This window comes from Lontra canadensis, unplaced genomic scaffold (genome assembly GCF_010015895.1).
Source record: "Lontra canadensis isolate GAN:19392208 unplaced genomic scaffold, GSC_riverotter_1.0 scaffold5, whole genome shotgun sequence".
NCBI lineage: Eukaryota > Metazoa > Chordata > Mammalia > Carnivora > Mustelidae > Lontra > Lontra canadensis.
The window spans coordinates 3,892,932-3,915,226 of NW_022630999.1; the positions used below are offsets into that span (position 1 = coordinate 3,892,932).

Consider the following 22,295-nt stretch of genomic DNA (forward strand, 5'->3'; position numbering starts at 1 on the left):
GAAAATAAAACTGAATCATCCCTCCCCCTCCTGCCCCATGGTCCCTTTTAATAGCAAGTTTGTCTGTGTATATGAATATGAACTGTTTTCGTTGGTAAATGCTCTCATAGAAAGGATGAATTACTCTAAAACCTCAATAAAGTATGCATTATGTTAAATGTCAGGAAATAACCGTGTAAGTGGTTTTTTTAAAGTGTTTTCATTTTCCTTTTTTTTTTTTTTTTTTAAGATTTTATTATTTATTTGAGAGAGAAAGAGCACAAGGGAGCACGGGTGGGGTGAGGGGCAGAGGGAGAAACAGGCTCTCTGATGAGCAGGGAGCCTGAAACAGGACTTAATTCTGGGCCTCTGGCATCATGACCTGAGCTGATGGCAGGTGCTTAACTGAGCCACCCAGGGGCCTCTAAAGTGTTTTATTTTTCTGAAAGCTCTAGTAAATATGTCTAGGACATATGAAAGACATAGGTCCTTTTTAAAGCTATAATACTATGAGGAGATAAATAGAGAAGAAAAATTTATTCAAATACTTACTTTGGGTGTGCGTGTATTTTATTTATTAAAAATTATTAGGGAGAAAGCACACGAGTGAGTGTGTGCAAGGGGGAGGGCCAGAGGGAGTGGGAGAAGTAGAATCCTGCTGAGTAGGGACCCTGGCAGGGCTGGGGGTGGGGGGGGCCTCTGTCCCTCCCCCCCCACCCAGGGCTCAATCCCAGGACCCTGAGATCCTGACCTGAGCCAAAGACAGAGGCTTAACTGACTAAGCCACCAGGTGTCCCTAGGTATGCCTGTGCTTTAGATGGATTTATGAGCCTTATCTGTGTAGGATAGGAAACATCTTTGAAAAAACAGTTAAAATAGGATTTGAATATGATTTTAAGTGATCCTGAAAAGAGAACCTGTCCCAGAGATTTTAGAAATTAGAAAAGCTTTAAGAGTGTGTGTGTATGTATGTGTACCTGAAATGGTCTTCCTACCTGGTTAAATCCTACCTTATCTTTTAAGGCCTCACACATATTTCTAGGGATTTTTTTGAAAATCCGTCTGGACATAATAATTGTTCCCTGCCTTTATATCCATAACACTTTAAAGAATACTATAAATTTTTTCCTAATATTTTGCACATATTGAGGATAAAAATCTTGTTTTCACTTTTATACTGTAAATATAAGCCTAGTAGAGCTTAGTACATAATAGTTACATCCCTAAATATTTAATGGAGAAATGTAATTAATGTAGTTAAAATGTTCTTATTTTTTAATTTCCTAGTATTTTGGCATTAAATATTTTGAATTTAGATTTACATGAAATTGGTAAGCTGGTGAATTGTTTTTTAAGTTAGAGTAACAAAAACATTTAGCAAGATTTAAGTCCTATGGGTAAAAATAGTATCATGATGAGAAAACATTTATTCTAGCTTATATTTACAGTAATTTATTTCCTTTACATTTTAAGTCTCATTTCTTTAAGTTAAGTGATTGCTGTAATGATTGGCTCTGAGATTTTATTTTTTTAAAAGATTTTATTTATCAGAGATCACAGGTAGGCAGAGAGGCAGGCAGAGAGAGGTGGTGGGGAAGCAGGCTCCCTGCTGAGCAGAGAGCCGGATGCGGGGCTCCATCCCAGGACCCTGGAATCATGACCTGAACCAAAGGCAGATGCTTCAACCCACTGAGCCACTCAGGCGTCCCGGCTCTGAGATTTTTATGTGCCCAATTATATTCCTTTGACTCTGCAATTTGTGTGAATGAGCCCAATGAGAGAGAGTACTTTTGGATAGTTTGCCATTACCTAGACAAAAATTGCATACTCGTGGAGAAGCTTTTCAGAAACGGCTATCCAAAAATTGGTAACTGTTTGAAAGTAGAACAATAAAATGAGGTGTTTGGAAAAATAAAATTAGATGTTGGATAGTAGGTTAATTCAGTTTGGTTAAGGGAAGATACAGAGCATTTTTACAGGGCTGACAGTGTACTTGGTTCCACATTTGATGAAAATGCATGAAATGATACCCTTTGTCGGAAGTTCTCTCTGACAAATAAATAAATAAATAAAATCTTTTAAAAAATACCTGATACGTAGTAAACGCCATGTATTAGCTGCTGTAATATTTGTTAAACTAAGGTTGTTATTATAAGGTGGTTACTTGCAAAGAAGTCATAGAAGACCTAATTAAAAATGACTCAAATAAGAAAAATTTAGTGTTACACATGAAAACAACTCTGGAATGGGGCTCTTCCATCTTCTGAGTCCTGGCACGAGGAACATTAAGTTTTCCCCCCTTTTTCTGCTTTGCCAGTTTTAGGGTATTGGCTTGTTTTAAACTGACTGCACTCATCACCCAAAATTATAAGTGAAATTTTGTTACAAGCAGATGACCACCTCCACAGGCTGAAAGGATACTGTTCTGTATATCTTGTTTTTAGAAGTAAGAAAACCTTTCTCAAATGTTCCTCCAGCTGACTTCTCATATCTTATAGGCTGGTGTTAGTGTGGAACGTTAGTTCCAAAATACAGCCACTGGCAAGAGCAATATAGTTGACTTGGAATCAAGCTTTACCCCTCTGGGCAGGGAGGGGCCCAGCATCTGCTGAAGCACCTGCTTCCTCTTACCTGGAGAAAGTTGTGGTTTTTCTTAGCAAGGGGAAAAGGAAGAAATGGCTGCTGTATAGGAGGCTAATAATGTACGCCTAGGTATTATTTACTGATTAAGGTCAGAAATGCCCCAAGACCAGAGCCTAGGATCAAGTGTCCAAGTGTGGTTTCACCCCCTGCTCCCAACCTCTCCCCTCTCACCCAGGATGATGGTAGGAGCCATGCAGGCCTACTTTTCTATTTAGACATTATCTTCTTTATTTTTTTTCAACCTCAGCATCAGAGTGCAGAATTACCTAACCCACCCACCTTAGCCCAGTGGTGAGCACAAAAAATATCAACATGAGCTAGAGTTATAGTGTTTGCCTTTCCTCATCCTGTAGTTTTATCTTCCCTGTTTGAAATAAAAGGCTATCTAGTTACTTGTCCATGTATGTTTGTTATCTTCTTATTTCTTATCCTCCATATCCTATCAACAAAAGACCCTAAAGAGTACAACATTCCAATTAATAAGTGCCTTGTGATACTGTTTAACTTTAGGTGTATTGTTTTTCATTATTAAGAAAAAAATGTTAAAGATTATCTCAGGCCGTTGAGGATGGTGGCAGTTGAGAACAATTTAAGTAACTCAGTTCCTTCCTATGTGCCCTCCAATTGTAGAGTGACATTATCAGAGGAAAAAGATCAAATTTCTTTGGATAATTTTTTTTGTCTTTCCAAGGTAAATAACTCTAGAAATCTGAAATTTTCTCAAGATTTTTGTGGGAAGTCCCTTACCACAAACCCAGTGGGGAACATCAGAAATGAACAAAATTCTGAGTTTATAGTTTAAAATATATTAAAAATAAAAAGTGAAGTTACCTAAAGTCTTACCTTTGGACACTTTATTTTTTACTTGTCACCTTCCACATCTTTTCATTTTAATTTACTTAATTCATTAATTAATTTAAATATTTTATTTATTTATTTGAGAGAGAGAGCAAGAGAGAGTACAATTGGGAGCGGGGAGAGGGAGAAGCAGACTCCCTCTTGAGCAGGGAGCCTGACTCAGGGCTTGATCCCAGGGTGTTGGGATCATGACCTGAGTCAAAGGCAGATGCTTAACTGACACTTAACTGACCCAGGTGCCCCTCTTTTTATTTTTTAAAAATTTTTATTTATTTTTTAAGATTTTTTTTAAAGATTTTATTTATTTATTTGACAGACAGAGATCACAAGCAGGCAGAGAGGCAGGCAGAGAGAGAGGGGGAAAGCAGACTCCCCGCCGAGCAGAGAGCCCAATGCGGGGCTCGATCCCAGGATTCTGGGATCATGACCCAAGCTGAAGGCAGAGGCTGCAACCCACTGAGCCACCCAGGTGCCCTTTTAAGATTTTATTTTTAAGTAATCTGTCTACCCCATGCAGGGCTCAAACCCACAACCCTGAAGTCAAGTGTCACGTGCTTTAGTGACTGAGCCAGTCAGCTGCCCCGTTAGAGAGTGCCATGTCATTCACATACTATTCTCATGTTAATTTTGCTTAGCATATCTGTTATTATTTTCCCAGATTTATATATTTTCCATCACTATTTTTATTGGTTGTATTAAATTAATTAATTGTTTAAAGATTTTATGTATTTGTCAGAGAGATATAGAGCTCAAGGAGGGGGAATGGCAAGGAGAGGGAGAAGCAGACTCACTCCTGGGCAGGGAGCCTGACTGGGGACTCGATCCTAAGCCTCTGAGATCATGGCACTAGCCAAAGGTAGATGCTCAACTGACTGAGCCACCCACATGTCCCTAATGGCAGGATTTTATATTGATATACAGTAGTTCAGTTATTTTCCCAATTTGGGTACTTAGGTTGATAAGTTTTTGCTGTTACTGGCACTACTTTAAATTACATCACTTTGACTATATTAATTTTTAGCCTTTATTGTCCTCACAAATTTTTGAAGTCTTAACTATTGAAAAATTTTTTAAATCTTTACAGAAGCAAGAGAAAAAGAGGAAGAAATGAACAGAGAGAAAGAATTAAGAAGGCAAAATGAAGATATTGAACCAACATCTTCAGGGTCACACGTAGTCAGAGATGGCTCTAAATCGTCTTCCAGGTGCTTGACTTTCTCAAAAAGATTCCATTAAACTATCATTCCCATTTAGGTGTTTAATCTCAGATAATTGAAACTGGTAGTTTTTGCAAAGAAAGAGGATTAAGACTGATTTTGTTCTAAGAAACTGATTTTTTTCTTTTTAAAAATTTTTAGTTCTAATTAGAGGTCAGTGAGTAAACACTATTTAGTTTTCTCAGAGATTAGGAAGCAAATGGCAGCTTCTCCTGTTGGTGACCACAATTACTATGCATTGACACAATGGGAAGCAGTCTTTATTAGTCCTGTGAAGGGAGGTGGTGACCTTTTCCTTGTGGGGAGAAAGCCCATAATTAAAAAGAATTTTCTTGAAATTTTGTAAACCAATACACATTTTAATTTTTTTTTTAAAGATTTTATTTATTTATTTGACAGAGGGAGAGAGATCACAAGTAGGCAGAGCAGCAGGCAGAGAGAGAGGGAAGTAGGCTGCCTTCTGAGCAGAAAGCCCAATGCGGGGCTTGATCCCAGGGCCCTGAGATCATGACCTGAGCCGAAGGCAGAGGCTTAACCCACTGAGCCACCCAGGTGCCCCACACATTTTTAAATAAATAAGAAAGAACATGTTAGTTAAGGATTTAAAAAAAAAAAAAGATTTTATTTCTTTATTTGACAGAGAGAGACACAGTGAGAGAGGGAACACAGGCAAGGGGAGTGGGAAAGGGAGAAGCAGGCTTCCTGCTGAGCAGAGAACCTGATTTGGGGCTCAATCCCAAGACCCTGGGATCATGACCTGAACCAAAGGCAGAGGCTTAACTGACTGAGCACCCCGGCTTTTCACTTTCTTAAATATTTTTTTAAAGTAAACTCTCTGCCACATGTAGAGCTTGAACTCATACCCCCAAGAACAGGAATCGCATTCTGTACCAACTGAGCCAGCCAGCACCACTGTCTTTTCACTTTCTTAATAATGTATTTTGGTGAGGCGCCTGGGTTGCTCAGTGGGTTAAATCCTCTGCCTTCGGCTCAGGTCATGATCCCAGGGTCCTGGGATTGAGCCCTGCATCGGGCTCTCTGCTCAGCAGGGAGCCTGCTTCTCCCTCTCTCTCTCTGCCTGCCTCTCTGCCTACTTGTGATCTCTGTCTGTCAAATAAATAAATAAAATCTTTAAAAAAAATAATGTACTTTGGCGTATTGAAGTTTTTAATTTTGATGAAGTCCAACTTACATATTTTTTCTTTTTGTTGCTTATCCTTTTGGTACCACCTTGAGAATCCATTGCCAAAGTATAGATTGTGAAGATTTCCCCTTGTTTTTCTTTTAAGAGTTTTATGGTTTTATTTATTTTTTAAAATTTTAAAAGATTTTATTTATTTGATTGGGTCGCAGGGAGCACAAGCAGGCAGAGGGAGAAGCAGACTCCCTGCTGAGCAGGAGAGCCCAGTGTGGGGCTTGATCCCAGCACCCTGGGGTCGTGACCTGAGCCGACGGCAGATGCTTTATTTGATTGAGCCACCCAGACACCTGAAGAGATTTATGGTTTTCGCTCTTATTTTGGTCATTGATTCATTTTGAGTTAATTTTGATGTGGTGTGAGGTAGGAGTCCAACTTTTTTTTTTTTTTTTTTTTTTTTTTGGCGGGGGGTGTGTTTGGCTTTGGCTTATCTTGGTGATTCCAGTGTGTAATGTAGGGTATGATTCCAGAGTAGTTTTCTATTTTATATTATGGATGTTCAGTAGTCATTACATGGTGGACATCTTCTTTACTATCTTTAAATGCATACTTGTTGTTATTTACAAATTATTTCTTACGATAATTTGAATTTGGTTCTGGAATTCTTCTTCTGCTCTCTTGGTGTGTTTCATTCAGTCCTATATATTTTAAACAAATTTCGGGTTAGTTTTTTTTCCTTTGTGATATATTAAGAGTCTGTTTCACAAAGCATACAAATAATTTTTTTTTTGAGATTTTATTTTCTTAAGTAATCTCTACAACCAGTGTGGGGCTTGAACCCGCAGCCCTGAGGTTGAGAGTTGCGTGCCCCACCAAATGAGGCAGAAGGCACCCCCACAAAACATATAAATAATTTTTTAAAATATCTATAGTGTTGTTAAAATTTGTTTTAGAGGAAGTCATCTAAAACTACTACTTTTCTTGGATTTAAAGAAATAGTGTACGGATGGAAGTACAATTTACACATCAAATGCTGGAAAGAAATATGTCATTTATTCTATGAAATATAGCTACAGGATAGGAGAGAAGTATTCATATACTCCAAATCTGTAAAGTAGGAATTGTTTAGTCATTTGCATTTCCTCTAAAGAAATTAGTTCCAGTGGTGCCTGCATGGCTCAGTTGGTTGGGTGTCTGCCTTTGGCTCAGGTCATGATCCTAGGGTCCTGGGATCAAGCACCAACTTAGGATCCCAGCTCAGTGGGGAGCCTGCTTCTCCCTCTCCCTTTGCCTGCTGCTCCACTTGCTTGTGCTTTCTCTCTTTGTTGAATGAATAAAATAAAAAAAAAAAGAAATTAATACCAGAAACAATGAATTTTGTTCCTGAATTTAGTTCCTATATTAAATTGTACAATTACATATTTATGCTTAGCTAAACTCTCTTTCAAAAAGTCAGCTGAGGGGCACCTGGGAAGCTCAGTCATTTTAGCATCTGCCTTTTGTATTCCCGGGGTCCTGAGATCAAGCCCCACGTCAGGCTCCCTGCTTAGTGGGGAGTCTGTTTGTTCCTCTCCCACGGATGCTCCCCCTGCTTGTGCTTTCTCTCTCTCTCTCAAGTAAATAAACAAAATCTTAAAAAAATAAAAAGTCAACTGAGAGAAATACTAGGTTTTGAGTCCTCTGTTTTTTCTTCAGATGCATATTGTTTTTCAGGTTCTGGTTCATATTTTGATAGCACATTTAATTAAGGCATATTTTAAACATGGAATGTGTTCTGTTTTCTGTCATGGACATTTTGGGGCATAATTTCATGGACTTTGTTTTTCAGAAATTGAAACTATGTTAAAAATTGTTTATTTTCTTGGCTTGTGTATATTAGAAGCAAAAAGACAGAAATGGAACTAGAAGCTGCATAGAAGCAGATACATTCCATCCAGTTTCATGTCAGTGTTAGGTCTGTCTAATCCATCATGAAATCAGTTTGGATGGTGGGTATTATGGAGGGCACTGGGTATTACGTGGAGCACTGGGTGTGGTGTATAAACAATGAATTTTGGAACACTGAAAAAGAATAAAATAAAAGAAGAAAAAAAAAGAAATCAACTTGGATTCGTTGAGTTCTCAGTTCAGTGCCTCTGAACTAGTTAAGTCATTTAAAGCATAGGTGCTAAGGATTAACATTTTAGTTTAGAACTCTCTGTGCTCTGAATAATTTTGCATTAAGAAAGTGTGATTTCTAAACTAGTATAGTTGGGAATTTGTGACTTAATGACAAGGGAGAAAATTTTGGAGTGTGACTACTCTAATAAAAATCTGTTCAGTCATTCAACTGTTATTTGTTGAACATCTGTTGTGGGTTAGGCACTACTTTAGGCATTGGGGCTATAGTAATTAGCAAGTCAGATGAGATCTCTGAGCTCATATTGTTGTGGGGTATCTGAGGAGATGGATAACAGATTATAAACAACTAAGTAACCAATTACATAAGATAATTTAGTGAGGTGTATGATAAAAATAACCCAAGTAAAGTAATGAAGACAATGGTGACCGATAGGGCTGTGTTTGAGAAAGCAGAAAGTGGGCACATAAGGCCTCTTTGAGGACACCTGAATGAAGAGCAAAGAGACCATTTAACAATCAGTTCCAGCAGAGGGGACTGCAAGTTCAAAGACACTCATGCTCGGGGCGCCTGGGTGGCTCAGTGGGTTAAAGCCTCTGCCTTCGGCTCGGGTCATGATCCCAGGGTCCTGGGATCGAGCCCCGCATCGGGCTCTCTGCTCCGCGGAGGGCCTGCTTCCTCCTCTCTCTCTGCCTGCCTCCCTGCCTGCTTGTGATCTCTCTCTCTCTGTCAAATGAATAAATAAAATCTTAAAAAAAAAAAAAAAAGACACTCATGCTGGACCAAGCTTAACCTGTTTAGTTTGAAAGAAAGCCTATGGGGCTGGAGCACAGTGAGCTAAACCATTGCAAAAACAAAGAGAAATTCTCTTTGTGGAGGTTTGCTTGCTCCAAACAAAGGTAGTAACTTTTGTATATGGATAACACATATGTATGTATTCCCTTCAATAGTGAACTTAGATCAGTATCCATGGATTTTGGGTGCCTGTTATATGTCAGTCATCATTTAGGTGCTAGAGACAGCAGTGAACACAACAGAGAGAAATTTTTGCTTTCATGGAGCTTACATATGAGAAATATTTTACTAGATGGCAATAATACTTTGAATTTTATAAAATATTTGTTGTAATTAGGAACGTAATTCTCAACCCTTTGGGGTTGTGTAGGAGGGATGGTGGATGGTGGTGACTTTCAGAATGCCTAGAGGAGTGTGATAGAGACTTTAGAGGAAGTGTGTAACAGTTTACAGATGTGCTGGGTAGAAAAACAGTTGAGAATCAGTATAATATTCTCTACAGTAAGATAGTTTTAGAATCCAAGGATGCTATATAGAACATTTTTTAGCAACTCAGCAAGCTTGAATTAAGACTGAGAAATAATTTGTATTTCAGAAAATATATTGAAACGTTTTGGGAATAATACTAACTTTCTTACATGGCTGACTGTATGTGCTCCTGTGGTAAACAGTGATTGGATTTAGATATAGTGAGCAGAAGCATTGGTTATCATGTAGTTTTCTTTCTAATGGATGTAATATTTTGTAGTTTTTCTTCTACATTCCAGTTGTTCTGCTGGCTTTTTATGAGTGAGAAGGCCCTAATGAGCCTCTAACATATAATTGCTGTGACTTTTTGTTAGGTTAAGATAAGTAGACAAAAGAAACTTTTACTTTCTTAAGTTAAAATAATATCTGAGTTACACATTTAATGCTTGAATTACAAATTTAACAAATTACACATATTTAATTAATTAAAACAAAAACCCAGCTGTTAAAAGGAGAAGCAGGTTTCCTGGGAAATCTGTACCATCTCTAGAGTGTGTTCTTCGTTGCAGCAGAGGCAAAGAGTTTCTGTTTTTGTATTTTCAGGGATACAAGCAGCAGTGAGAGTGAAGAGAGTTCTGGTTCTTCTGATGATGAGTTAATTGGCCCTCCTTTGCCCCTTAAAATGACGAAAGAGCCAAGTAATCATATCGAGGAAGATATCCTTGGTCCTTTACCTCCACCTCTTTATGAAGAAATAGAAGAAGATGATGATGATGATGGTGATTCAGAGGAGGAGGAGGTAAGTGTATCAGTAGTAATGGAACAGTTCACTGGAGTAGTGTAGGGATCAGTTCCCTGCTAACTGTTATTCACGAGTGAGAGCAAATAAAGAACAGTTTTGAACTTACTCCTGATGGCCCTTGTTGAAAGAACTCTAAAGGTTGTACTTCAGGAACAAGGAAATATAACTCAAATAATAAATGGGCAGTAAGAAGCAATGTCTTAAAAAAAGGAGTTGACAGACATCTACATAAGCATTGAGCATTACCATAGCATTACTACAAGCCTTACTATAAATAATAGTAATTATTAAATTTATGGTGATTTTTTAAAAAAGATTTTATCTATTTGAGAGAGAGAATAAGCTCGTGCACATGAATGGGGGTAGGGGCAGAGGGAGAAGCAGACTCCTGGCTGAGCAGGGAGCCCCATGTGGGGTTTCATCCCAGGACCCATGAAATCATGACCTGTGCCTAAAGCAGCTGCTTAACCAAATGAGACACCCAGTCGCCTTGATTTAGGGCGATTTAAAAACAAAGTGGATCGAAAATTACTGTGATCAATAATGTGAAATATAGGAGAGTGGAATCAGTTCATTCAGTTGGAAGTCCTTCTATTATTTGGAAGGAGGCTAGAGCTATTAATTAACTTCAAATTAGTTTAAGTATGAAAGTTATAATTTTAAGAGTAATTGCCCAAAGAATAGAAATAAATTCTATAACCTCAAAATAGTAAAAGAAAACCATTGGTATACTTTGTGTATTTCACACTAGGAGTAGATCATTTTTAATACCACTCTCCTCTCTGATAAATTATTTTCCATAATAATTGAGATGAAACAAATAATGATCAGAAAAGAAACAGCTTTTGCAAATCTGTCAGTGACTTTACAAAATGGGCATTCTTTGCATATTCTTATTTAGTACCAGTGTACCAAATTTATCAATCTGTTAATTCATAGGTAAAGAAAACTTTTTAAAGATTTTTAAATTTATTTTAGAGAGAGAGAGAGAGGAGAGCATGTGAACAGGGGAGGAACAGAGGGAGGGAGAAAGAATCTCAAGCTGATGCCATGCTGAGGGTGGAGCCCAACGGAAGGCTAGATCTCACCACCCTGATACCATGACCTGAGCAGAAACCAAGAGTGGGACTCTGAACAAACTGAGCCTCCTGGTGGTCCCAGATCAAAGAAAGCTTTCATTTTATTTATTTATTTAAAAAGTTATTTTATTTTTTTTTTCAGTGTTCCAAAATTCATTGTTTACGCACCACACCCAGTGCTCCATGTAATACGTGCCCTCCTTAATACCTACCACCAGGCTCACCCAACCCCCCCACTCTCCTCCCCTCCAAAACCCTCAGTTTGTTTCTCAGAGTCTGCAGTCTCTCATGGAGAAGTGAGATGGGGGAAATCAGAGGAGGAGACAAATCAAAGAAAGCTTTTAATTTTAATTTTGAAAAATTTTTTTCAGTTGAAACCTGAGATGTGTGTGTGTGTGTGTGTGTGTGTATACATATATATATATATGTATACACACATATATGTATGTGTGTGTGCACGTGTATGTGAAATTAAAAAAAGAGGCACATAAGGATAAATTTGGTAGTTTCATTAAAATATCTTCTTTCAAGATGTTATTAAAAAACAAACAAACAAACAAACAAAAAAATCTTGTTTCATGGGGCACCTGACTGGCTCAGGTAGTTAATTGTCTGCCTTCAGCTCAAGTCCTGATCCCAGCGTTCTGGGGTCGAGCCCTGCATGGGCTCCCTGCTCAGTGGGGAGTCTGCTTCCCCTTTTGCCTCTCCCCCTGGCTTGTGCTCTCTCTTGATCACTCTCCCTCTCAAGTAAATAAATAAAATCTTAAAAAAAAAAATCTTGTTTCATAATAGATTCCTGAAACTGCAATGTTGACCATTTCTTTTTTAATTTTTAAATTTTATTTATTTTTAATTATTATTAACATATATTATTTTTTTCAGAGGTACAGGTCAGTGATTCATCAGTCTTACACAATACACAGTACTCAGCACAATACATACCCTCCCCACTGTCCATCACCCAGACATGCCATTCCTCTATTTTTTTAAAATTTTGATATCCATTCTAGTGGCTTTTAAAAAATACCTCTTTTCGGGGCACCTGGATGGCTTAATATGTTGGGCCTCTGCCTTTGGCTTAGGTCATGATCTCAGGGTCCTAGGATCGAGCCCTGCATCAGGCTCTCTGCTCTTCAGGGAGCCTGCTTCCCCTTCTCTCTCTGTCTTCTCTGCCTTCTTGTGATCTCTCTCTCTCTCTCTGTCTAATAAATAAGTAAAATCTTTAAAAAAAATAACCTCTTCACTAAAATATATTATATATATATTTTTTCTTACGTAAAAATAAAAAAAATGGCAGATTATGGTAAATATTGTCATCAACTGACCTGCTTTAGAATGTTGTTGGTGAAAATAATTCAGGTGTTCAAATGTTGCCCTTTTGAATTCTTCTGCCAACCTAGTCTCCCATCTTTTGTTTTTTTCTCAAAGAATAACAGAATGAGAGGTACTCAAGTATTGTTTCTTTAATATATCAGTTTATTTTGGATCTGCTGTTTAAATGCAGAAACATGTAGTACAACAAGGATTAGAGATACGAAACTACCCTTGAAGTAAGTTTGAATGATTCTGAACCACTCAAAACATTATCTGTAAACATACATATCAGAGTATGTCTGTACATGTATGTGGTGCGGTGCAGACTCTCTAACGGGGAGTTCTGTAAATTAACTTCAGGTAGAATACAATGTTTATTGAAAGAATAAAAATATGCCACTTTAAAGCTAACATATATATTATCAAAATTCAGCACTAATCATAGTAAAAATCAATAAAAACCAAATTTCTAATCTGACATTTTTAGAATTGCCAGCAAATGGTGATAATGAAAAACAGACTCATCTTTGGATGATTTTATTACTGTTTTAAGGTTCTTTTTTTTTAAAGATTTTTTTTTAAGATTTTATTTATTTGACAGAGAGAGATCACAAGTAGGTGGAAGGACAGGCAGAGAAGGGGGAGAAGCAGGCTCCCCACTGAGCAGAGAGCCCAATGCAGGGCTTGATCCCAGGACGCTGGGATCATGACCTGAGTGGAAGACAGAGCCTTTAACCCACTGAGCCATCCAGGTGCCCCATTTTTTTTTTTTTTAAGACTTTTATTTATTTGAGAGAGAGAGAGAAAGCGCACAAGTAGGGTGAAGGGCAGAGGGAGAACCTTTTCTCCCTCCCTTCTGCTAAGAAGGGAGCCTGATCAGGGCTCCATCCAGGGACTCAGATCATAACCTGAGCCAAAGGCAGACACTTAACCAACTGAGCCACCCAGGTGCTGTTTTAAGGTTCTTTACAGAAAATGCACCCCCTTACTGTGTCCACCACTTCCACTGCAATACTCTTAATCTGCCGCTGAAGAAGACTCAATCATTCTAGTAAAAGACAGGAAAGGAGAAAAAAGACGTAGAGGAAAATCTTGGTAAACAGAGATAGAAAAATAAGGCGGTAGGCACGAATACAGACGTATCAGTATTCACAGTAGATGTAAGTGGACTTAACTTGCCACTTAAAATTCTCAGAGTAGATTTAAATATTCAGATACATTCTGTTTATGAGTGATACACCTAAAATGTAATGATCAGAAAGTTTGAAAGGAAGAGGAATAAAAAATAGCAGGAAAATACTAACCAAAAGATAACTGATTAATCTTACAAAATTGACTTAAGACAAAATAATCTTTAAGTCATTATTAACCTAATTAGCCAAGTGAGTGTCATTACTTAATGCTAAAGGGAACAAGTTATCTTCCAGGAAAATTTGGCATTTCTTAATCTCTGAATCTAACACAATATATTTAAAGCAAAAATTGACAGAAATATTTATTAAACAAGAATAATTGACAAATAATGAGGAATCGACAAATCTACAATCATAATGGAGATTCAGAAATCCTTAGGACAAACAGTAAGAGTATCGTAGTGAACAATATGAGTGCAAATGTTTTCTCTACTGAACATATATAGAACCCTTATTTGATATTTTCTTTTCAAGCACATATGGATAAATTTAGGTTGATCATGAAATGTGAGAGTATTTGAGTGAATTTTTGTGTGCCCTCAAAATTCATGTGTTGAAGCCCTAACCCCAGTGTGGCTTCATTTGGACATGAGACTCTTCGGAAGTAATAAAGGTTAAATTACATCGTAGGGGTGGACCCTGATCTTAAAGATTTAGTTTGCTTGTAGGAAGAGAGACACCGAAGAGCCAGGTCTGCATATAACAAAGCAAGAAGGTGGACATCTACAAGCCAGGAGGAAAGCTCTCAGCAGAAACCAAATTACCTTGATCTTAGACTTCTGGCTTTCAGAACTGTGAGAAAATAAATTTCTGATGATTAGCTGTCTAGTTTGTGGTATTTTATTGTGGTAGCCTGAGCTGATTAATACAGGTCTGCCAAGGCTGACAAGAGGCCGGGAAAGAGAGAATGGAAAAAAAGAAGGGTGTTGTGAGCGGGCAGAAAATTGCTATAGTGAAGGCTCTGATGTATGCAGGTGCATGTCATGGTGGTGACATGTCATGTGATTAGTGCATGGCTGAGTCTTCCTATTAGGGGTAAGTGGAAAGATGAGGCTGATGAGATCAATTCTAGAGATCAGTACACAGAAGAGCAGCTTTCTGGAGGGCATGGAGTTTGAATGAGCCTTGTAGAGGGTTACATTTTGTTGAGCATGGTGGGGGTAGGCCATGTCCTGTCTATGAAGAGTAAATGGCAGGAACAAAGGCACAATTTATAAGGTTAGATTTCAGATGATCCAGAAATCAACTTGCCTAGAATGGGAAGTTGATAAAACCAGACCTTTGATATAGAGCTGATGTGTGAGTAAACCCAAAGTGCAGCTGTGCACTTTGCTTACTTACCAAGCTGTGCTTGGGTTTGGGCTCCGAAGCTTGTTTGTAAACTTTAGTCTTTCCTGGCTGTAATTCAAGCATTTCAGGAGACTCTAACAGTTTCCTGGGTGTGTGGGTTTTTTTGTTTGTTTCTTTTCTTTTCTTTCTTTCTTTTTCTTTTTTATTTTAAGATTTTACTTACTTATTTGGGACAAAGGGAGAGAGTGTGTGTGAGAGAGAGCAAGCAAGCAAGAGCCGGGGGCGGGAGGCAGAGAAAGAGGGAGAAGGTTCCCTGCCAAGCAGGGAGCCCAATATGGGGCCCGATCCCAGAACCCTGAGATCATGACCTGAGCTGAAATTAAGAGTCAGTCACTTAACTGACTGAGTCAACCAGGTGCCCCTATTTTCTGTTTTTGTTTGTTTGTTTGTTTTATAAGGTTGTATATATGGAATCTTCTTAAAGAAAATTGTTTAAGTCTTTTGATGGGTGTGCCTTTTTTGGTAAACCTAGTAAAAGAATATGCTGATAAAATAATAGTGCAAAATAATAAAAATAATAAAAAATAAAAATAATAGTGATAAAATAATAATATAAAAATAATAGTGCAAAGCAAGGCTGTTGATGAATGTTCCAATAACAGCCTTAATTTTAAAGTGTGCACTAATTGATAATTCAGAATTTATTAGCACTGTTAATGGATTAACTAAAACCTTGGCAGGTAGATAAAATAGGAGTGGGAGATTCCTTATGCCTGTTCCAATTCTCCTTCCGTTTCTCTTTTGGATATATATTGTAACCAGCATTTCCAGGCCTAGGACAGAGATGGTGTGCAACGCAAACAGTTTGGAAACTTGGAAGTGTTGTGAATGTGGCTTTGCAGTGGCCTTCTTAGATTTGGATAAATTATATTGGCCTTGAATGGAATTCTTCAGTTTTTAGACTGTTTTTTGTTTTTTTTTTTTTTAAAAGATTTCATTTATTTATTTGAGAAAGAGAGAGCGAGAGACAGCACAAGCAGGGGGAGGTGCAGAGGGAGAAGCAGACTCCCTGGGAAGCAGGGAGCCCAATACGGGACTCAACCCGACTTGACCTGCTGCTATATCACACCCATTTTTAGATCTTTTTATCCTTATCTCGAATTACACCTCTTAAATCATAACCATCATGGTCTGCAAAGGACTACTAATGAGTAAATTGTCTATGAGTTGAGCCATAGCTCTGACAGTTGTTTTTATTTTATTTATTTTTATTTTTATTAAAGATTTTATTTATTTATTTGAGAGAGAGAGAGAAAGAGAGAGGAGAGAGAGCATGAGAAGGGAGAGTGTCAGAGGGAGGAGCAGACTCCCCGCTGAGCAGGGAGCCTGATTTGGGACTCAATCCCAGGACTCCAGGATCATGACCCGAGCTGAACGCAGTCACTTAACCATCTGAGTCACCCGGGGGCCCCTGACAGTTGTTTTTCTTATTGAAACTATATTACCAAGTATTGAGAGCCTAACAATCCTCTAATCTCAGTGATATTACTTCTGGGAGTCTAACCTGAGGAAATTTAGAGAAAGCTTTATGCCCAAAAATGTTTATCACAGTGCTATGTGTAATAATGATTTTCAGAATGTGTTCCATGGGAGTGGTGGGTTGGGGCACTGTATCTCCAATCTGTTTTCATTTGAGGGAACTGATGAGAGTATGTCCATACCCCTGGTGGTATCAGGAATAATGTGAGTACGTGTCTAGTAGGAAGAGGAAAGACAAGTGAACTATTGTGTAGTCATAAAATATTACACAGTCATTGAATGTGTTTAATAAGAGCTTTCAGTAGCACTAGGGAGTGATGTACAACTGTCTAAACAGTATGAGTTCAAAAATTTAAATGATACAGATGCATGGAAAAAAGGATTTACATTGCTTGTTTCTGGATTGTGAGAATGAGGATTTTTTTTTCCTGCCTCATATTTTTCTGTTCTTTTCTAGTTTCCATATTGACCATAAGATGTGCCTGTGACTAGAAACAAATAATGGGGTTGCATTCAGTTAACATTTCTTCATTGTAAGCCAATTAAGATCTTAATTTAAAAATTAGAATGGATAGGGTGATGGGCATTAAGGAGGGCACTTGATGTTAATACAACTGATGAATCACTAACTTCTACCCCTGAAACTGATACTATACTATGTGTTAACTAAATTGAATTAAAATGAAAAACTAAAAAAGAGAAAAGAAAGAAAAAAAATTAGAACAGATAGAGAAAAAACTCCAAACAGAATAATATTGAATGTGGATATAAAATACATCTTCTGTGAATAAATTCCTGTCTTATCTTGTTCCAAAAAGGATTTAATGAAGTGAAGTGCTATAAGAAAGCATAAATTAGGAAGCATGAAGGAAAATAGAAAAGCAAGGGACATAAAAAAATTAACATAAATCATAGGAAGCAGAGTTCTAAATATTTGCTAACAGGTAGGCCACAAAACCTAGTCACCATGATTGGTTACTTTCTTTCTCTCCTGCCCCACATCCAATTCATTGCAAGTCTCATTAGATCTCTCTCCAGCCAGATTGCTCCTTTTCTGGCCATCTCTATTACTACCACCTTAGTGAATCTAGGATCACTACAATGGCAGTAGCCACTTAGATTGTCTCCCAGCTTCCAGTGTTAACTGGAGTATTATAATAGTGATCCAGGAAACAAAAAGAAGTAACATATAGATACAGGGAAATGATGTAGAGTAGCATTTAAGAGAATGGATTTTGGAGCCACATGGAGCTTTCAATTTCAAGCTGGTTACTTCTCTTGTGTCTTTTTCTCCTCCTCTGTAAAATGGGGCTAATAAAATACTCAACTGGAATTGTGTAGATGATTCAGTGAGTGAATGAATGTATTTGGATCCCTTAGAATGGTGCCTGTTATTTGTCATTATGGTCATCTATTTAAATATATAGCAAAAAGTGAATCAAAAAATTTTAATGTAATTTCTAATGAAAACATCTAAAAGTGAAACTAAAAGAAAACTTTTATACCTTATTAAATTATACATTCATGCTTTCTACCAGCAGTCAGTGTTATAAATAATTAAGGAGCATTAGAGTTATTCCCTTTAAAATCTGGAATAAAGGATGGTAACTGTTGCATTATTCTTCTACACATTTTTGCCAGTTAAACAATTCAAATTGAAATAATCAGAATTGAATATTAGAAAGGAAAAAGTAAGACTTCTTGGTATTTAGTGTAATTAAATAATAAATATATTTAATATTTTCATATTAAATATAATTATATTTAATATTATATTTATTATATTCATTATTTTATTTTTATTTATTATATTTATTATATTTAATATTTAATAATAAATTAAATAGTATTTATTTTTATTTTTTCGTATGTAGTTTAAAGGGTTAATGAAAAAAGATACCTGTCTCACAGCAGGAACAACAATAACAAATTAGGACTAAGTTCAGTGAAAGATGTATCTGAATATATAAATAACAGTATAAAGCTTTTCAATACAAAAAAGAATTTGAGTAAATAAGAACCATTAAAAATCAGTAAACATTTCTCATTTTTCCCCCCACAGAAGTTAAATTATTTGCCCAATTTGCTTATTTAGTCACTTACCTGGCCATTAAGTGGTAGAGTTGCTATTTAAACCCAGGCCCTCTATGCTTTTAACATTACTCTGCTACCTGCCGTACTTGGAAGCCATGGAGCTGGGCTGTGAGCCTGTTTTAAGGGGCTGGCCTGTGTATTAGTACCTTACAGTAGTCCCCCCTTATCTGTGGGGGATGCATTCTAAAACCCCCAGTGGGTTCCTGAAGACAGATGGTACTAAACTCTGTGTATACTATGTTTTTTCCTATCCATATATGCCTATGATAAAGTTTCGTTTATAAATTAGGCACAGTAATAGATGAACAACTAATGATAAAATAGAACAATTATAACATACTGTAATAAGAGTCAGGTGAATATGATCTCTATCGAAATACGTACATTTTGATGATGTGAGATGATAAAATGCCTGTGTGACAAAGTGAGGTGAATGACCTAGCATTGGTGCTACAGTGTGTTGGGCTGCAGTTGACCTTCTGACCATGGTTGATGGTGGGTAATGAAACTGGAAAATGAAACTATGGTTAAGGGAGGACTACTGTATTATGTAATTTGGCTGATGCTGACAAAATGGAAAAAAAAAACAACAATGGCTTAAACAAGATGGAAGTCTTTTCTTTCTATCTCACATAAGTTCAATCAACAGTTAAATGGACCAGAACTAGCTTGTAGGTCCAGTGTGCCACACATGGCACACGCATGGGAGAGCTTGCTTCCGTCCTTTTGTTCTGCCATCCTCAATAATGTGGGCTTTAAGATGTATGCTCAAACCGTAGCCATAGTTTTTGCATTTTTGTCAGTAGGCGTGCAGAAGGGACAAAGAAGGCTACTGATTTTGAATTTAATCTTTTACATGAGAAATATCATATTTTCTTTAGGAAGCTAGGATTGTAGCGGAAATTTAGTGCTTCTGTTAGAAAGGATGAATGATATGGAGAGGTGGGAGCCAATTAGCAACTCTGGAGTGAGCGTAAATTTATATTCAGTGTTTGATGCTTTTGGTTCTAGTAATGGCAAATTAGTTACTTTTTAGAAAAAACTGTAGCCATTGTGAATAATCCTTTACTATTGTATGATATAGACTCTACTTGATTTTATTTTGTTCATTGTAAATGTATTATATAGCTACCTTTCTCTAAAGGAACAAATGATGTAAAATTTATGGGTACTGATGCAGTCTTGAAACTTTTGGGATTTGGTTACTATATTAGCATGCATGAATTTCACTTAATTTTTTTTTTTTTGTATCTGTTATATCCTGCAGTTTAGTTATTATACTGTTTTTCTTTTTTTTAGAGCAATTTAAAAAAAATTATTTATTTATTTAACAGAGAGAGAGAGAGAGAGAGAGAGAGAGAGAGAAAGCACAAGCAGGGGGAAGAAAGCACAAGCAGGGGGAGCAGGAAAGGGAGAACCAAACTTCTCTTCCATTACAGAGAGTCTAATGTGGGGCTTGATCCCAGGAGCCTGGGATCATGACCTGAGCCAAAGGCAGATGCTTAATCAACTGAGCCACCCAGGCACCCCTGGACTGTTTTTTCTTAAGAAATGAGTTGCATTCTTTTTGACTCATTTTGTTAAAGAAGGAATCCCTAATACTAGCCCCAAGGCTAGTCCAAAGATATTGTCAAGTTCAACTATTTATTTGTCAGGTTCTTTTATATAGAGAATCATTTAAATACTCATAAGGGAAACGGAAGTATGGAAATGGATTTTTTGAAAAAACTTTACAGAAGGATTCCTTTTTTTATTTTTAAAAATATTAAAAAAATATATAAATAATTTTTGTCTCAAAAAGTGACATTTATTCAAAGAAGGAAAAAAAAAAGACAAGATATCCATCCCTTGGCTCCACTTCCTTCCCCCTCCTGCTCTTCTTCCACCCCTCCATGGTCTGAACTCTGAGTAGGACTAGGTAGGAGGACAGCCACTCAGATGAAGTCAGCAGCACTGAGGGGCGTCTCCTCACTGGAGGTGTTGTAGAAGGTCTTGATGTCTCCAAGAGTCTTCTTGTCTTCTGTCACCATGTTAGTAGTCACACCCTTATGGTCACATTGGCCATCACAACTGATTCTGTGGATATAGTTTTCCTTGTTGGTGGGAAGGTCATAGTTGGTGACTAAAGAAAGCTGCCGCACATCAATGCCCTGGTGTAGGTCAAGAGAGAGGACACCTTCAGTGTGTGCATGAGAAAAAGACATGGTTTATCCAGAAGAGATTGAATTATCTGTGTAGGCAACCAAAGGAACACAAAGCAAACATCCCTTCTCCAACAACCTAAGGCATACCATAATTTTTTTTTTTTTTTTTTTTTTTTTTTGGGCATACCAGCTTTTATTCCAACTTGTTACTTCCTGAAGTGGGGAGTGAGCTGGCCCTTTGGAGAGGGAATCATGTTGGATTTTATAGAAGACTTCCTTAATGGAGAAAGCATATTTTATTTTTTAATTCATTATTTTAAATAAAATTTTTTTTTTAATCTTAGGATCTTAGGCATGAGTTACTTATTTTCAAATCTCTCTCTCTCTCTCTTTTTTTTTTTTACTGTTGTAAAACACATGTAACATAACATTTACCATCTTAACTACTTTTAGGTGTATAGTATATTAGTGGGAACTATGTCCACATTGTTGTGCAACAGTTCATTAGAACTTTTTCATTTGGCAAAACTGAAACTCTACAACCAATAAACTGAAACTTCACTTTTTCCCTACCCTGTGCCCCTAGCAAGTACCATTCTTGAGAAAGTTTATTTTAAATGCTTCAGTGTAGGGGCCTGTATGGCTCAGTCGGTTATGCTTCTGACTTCAGCTCAGGTCATGATCCCAGAGTCCAGGGATAGAGCCCTGCAATGGGCACCCTGCTGCGGGGGGTGGGGGGTGGAGAGTCTGCTTCACCCTCTCTCCCTCACACAAACAGTCTTGTCTCTCAAATAAATAAAATCTTAAAAGAAAGAAAGAAAGAAATCCTTCAAATTGGGGAACTATACCGCTTTAGTGAAGCAAGTTATACCTGTAAACAAAATTAGCAATTTTTCCTCAATTGTGTGTGTGTGTTTAATATTTTATTTATTTATCCGAGAGAGAGCGAGAGAGCACAAGCATGAGTGGTGGGGAGGAGCATAGGGGGAGGGAGAAGTGGACTCCGCTGAGCAGGGAGCCTGCTGTGGAATTTGTCCTGGCATCACGACCTGAGTTGAAGGTAGATGCTTAACCGACTGAGCTACCCAGGTACCCCTCCTCACTTGAGTTTATTATCATTTAAAAAAAAAAAAGATTTTATTTATTTATTTGACAGAGAGAGAGAGATCCACAAGTAGGCAGAGTAGTAGGCAGAGAGAGGGGGAAGCAGGATCCTGCTGAGCAGAGAGCCCGATGAGGGGCTTGATCCCAGGACCCTGAGATCATGTCCTAAGCCAAAGGCAGAGGCTTAACCCACTGAGCCAGTTAGGCGCCCCTATGATTATCATTTTTTAAGAGGAGTTTTACCTCTTACCCAGTCTCTTTTATTATTTTCCGCAACTGGCACATATCAGTTCCCATTTAGCATTAGTCGTATCGGTAATTCAGGATATATATTTTAAGGACATATCTAATTTTTCATGAGTATAGGCTAATATATGGAAGTTCTGATTTTTAAATTTATCAGACCTCACCAATTCCTGTTTGCCCATTAGTTCTCCCTAACAGAATTTTGTGTTGGTACAGGCCGAAACTTTAATGCTTCCTTTCCATTCCTCTAGTTCCTGGTTGTTAAAATTCTGT

The 22,295-nt window shown here is 37.5% G+C and overlaps 1 protein-coding gene and 1 non-coding gene across 2 annotated transcripts in view; one reads left to right on the forward strand and one right to left on the reverse strand.

Moving 5' to 3' along the window:
- WDR70 (WD repeat domain 70) overlaps window positions 1-22,295 on the forward strand; it is a 294,218-nt gene that overhangs the window by 5,800 nt on the left and 266,123 nt on the right. The window contains exons 4-5 of the mRNA XM_032851351.1: window positions 4,565-4,685; window positions 9,821-10,016. Coding sequence (XP_032707242.1) covers window positions 4,565-4,685; window positions 9,821-10,016 — 317 coding nt within the window. The remainder of the gene's footprint in view (window positions 1-4,564; window positions 4,686-9,820; window positions 10,017-22,295) is intronic.
- On the reverse strand, window positions 20,759-20,933 carry LOC116864469. The gene has a single exon (XR_004382023.1). It is a non-coding gene; the product is annotated as a small nucleolar RNA SNORA67 (small nucleolar RNA).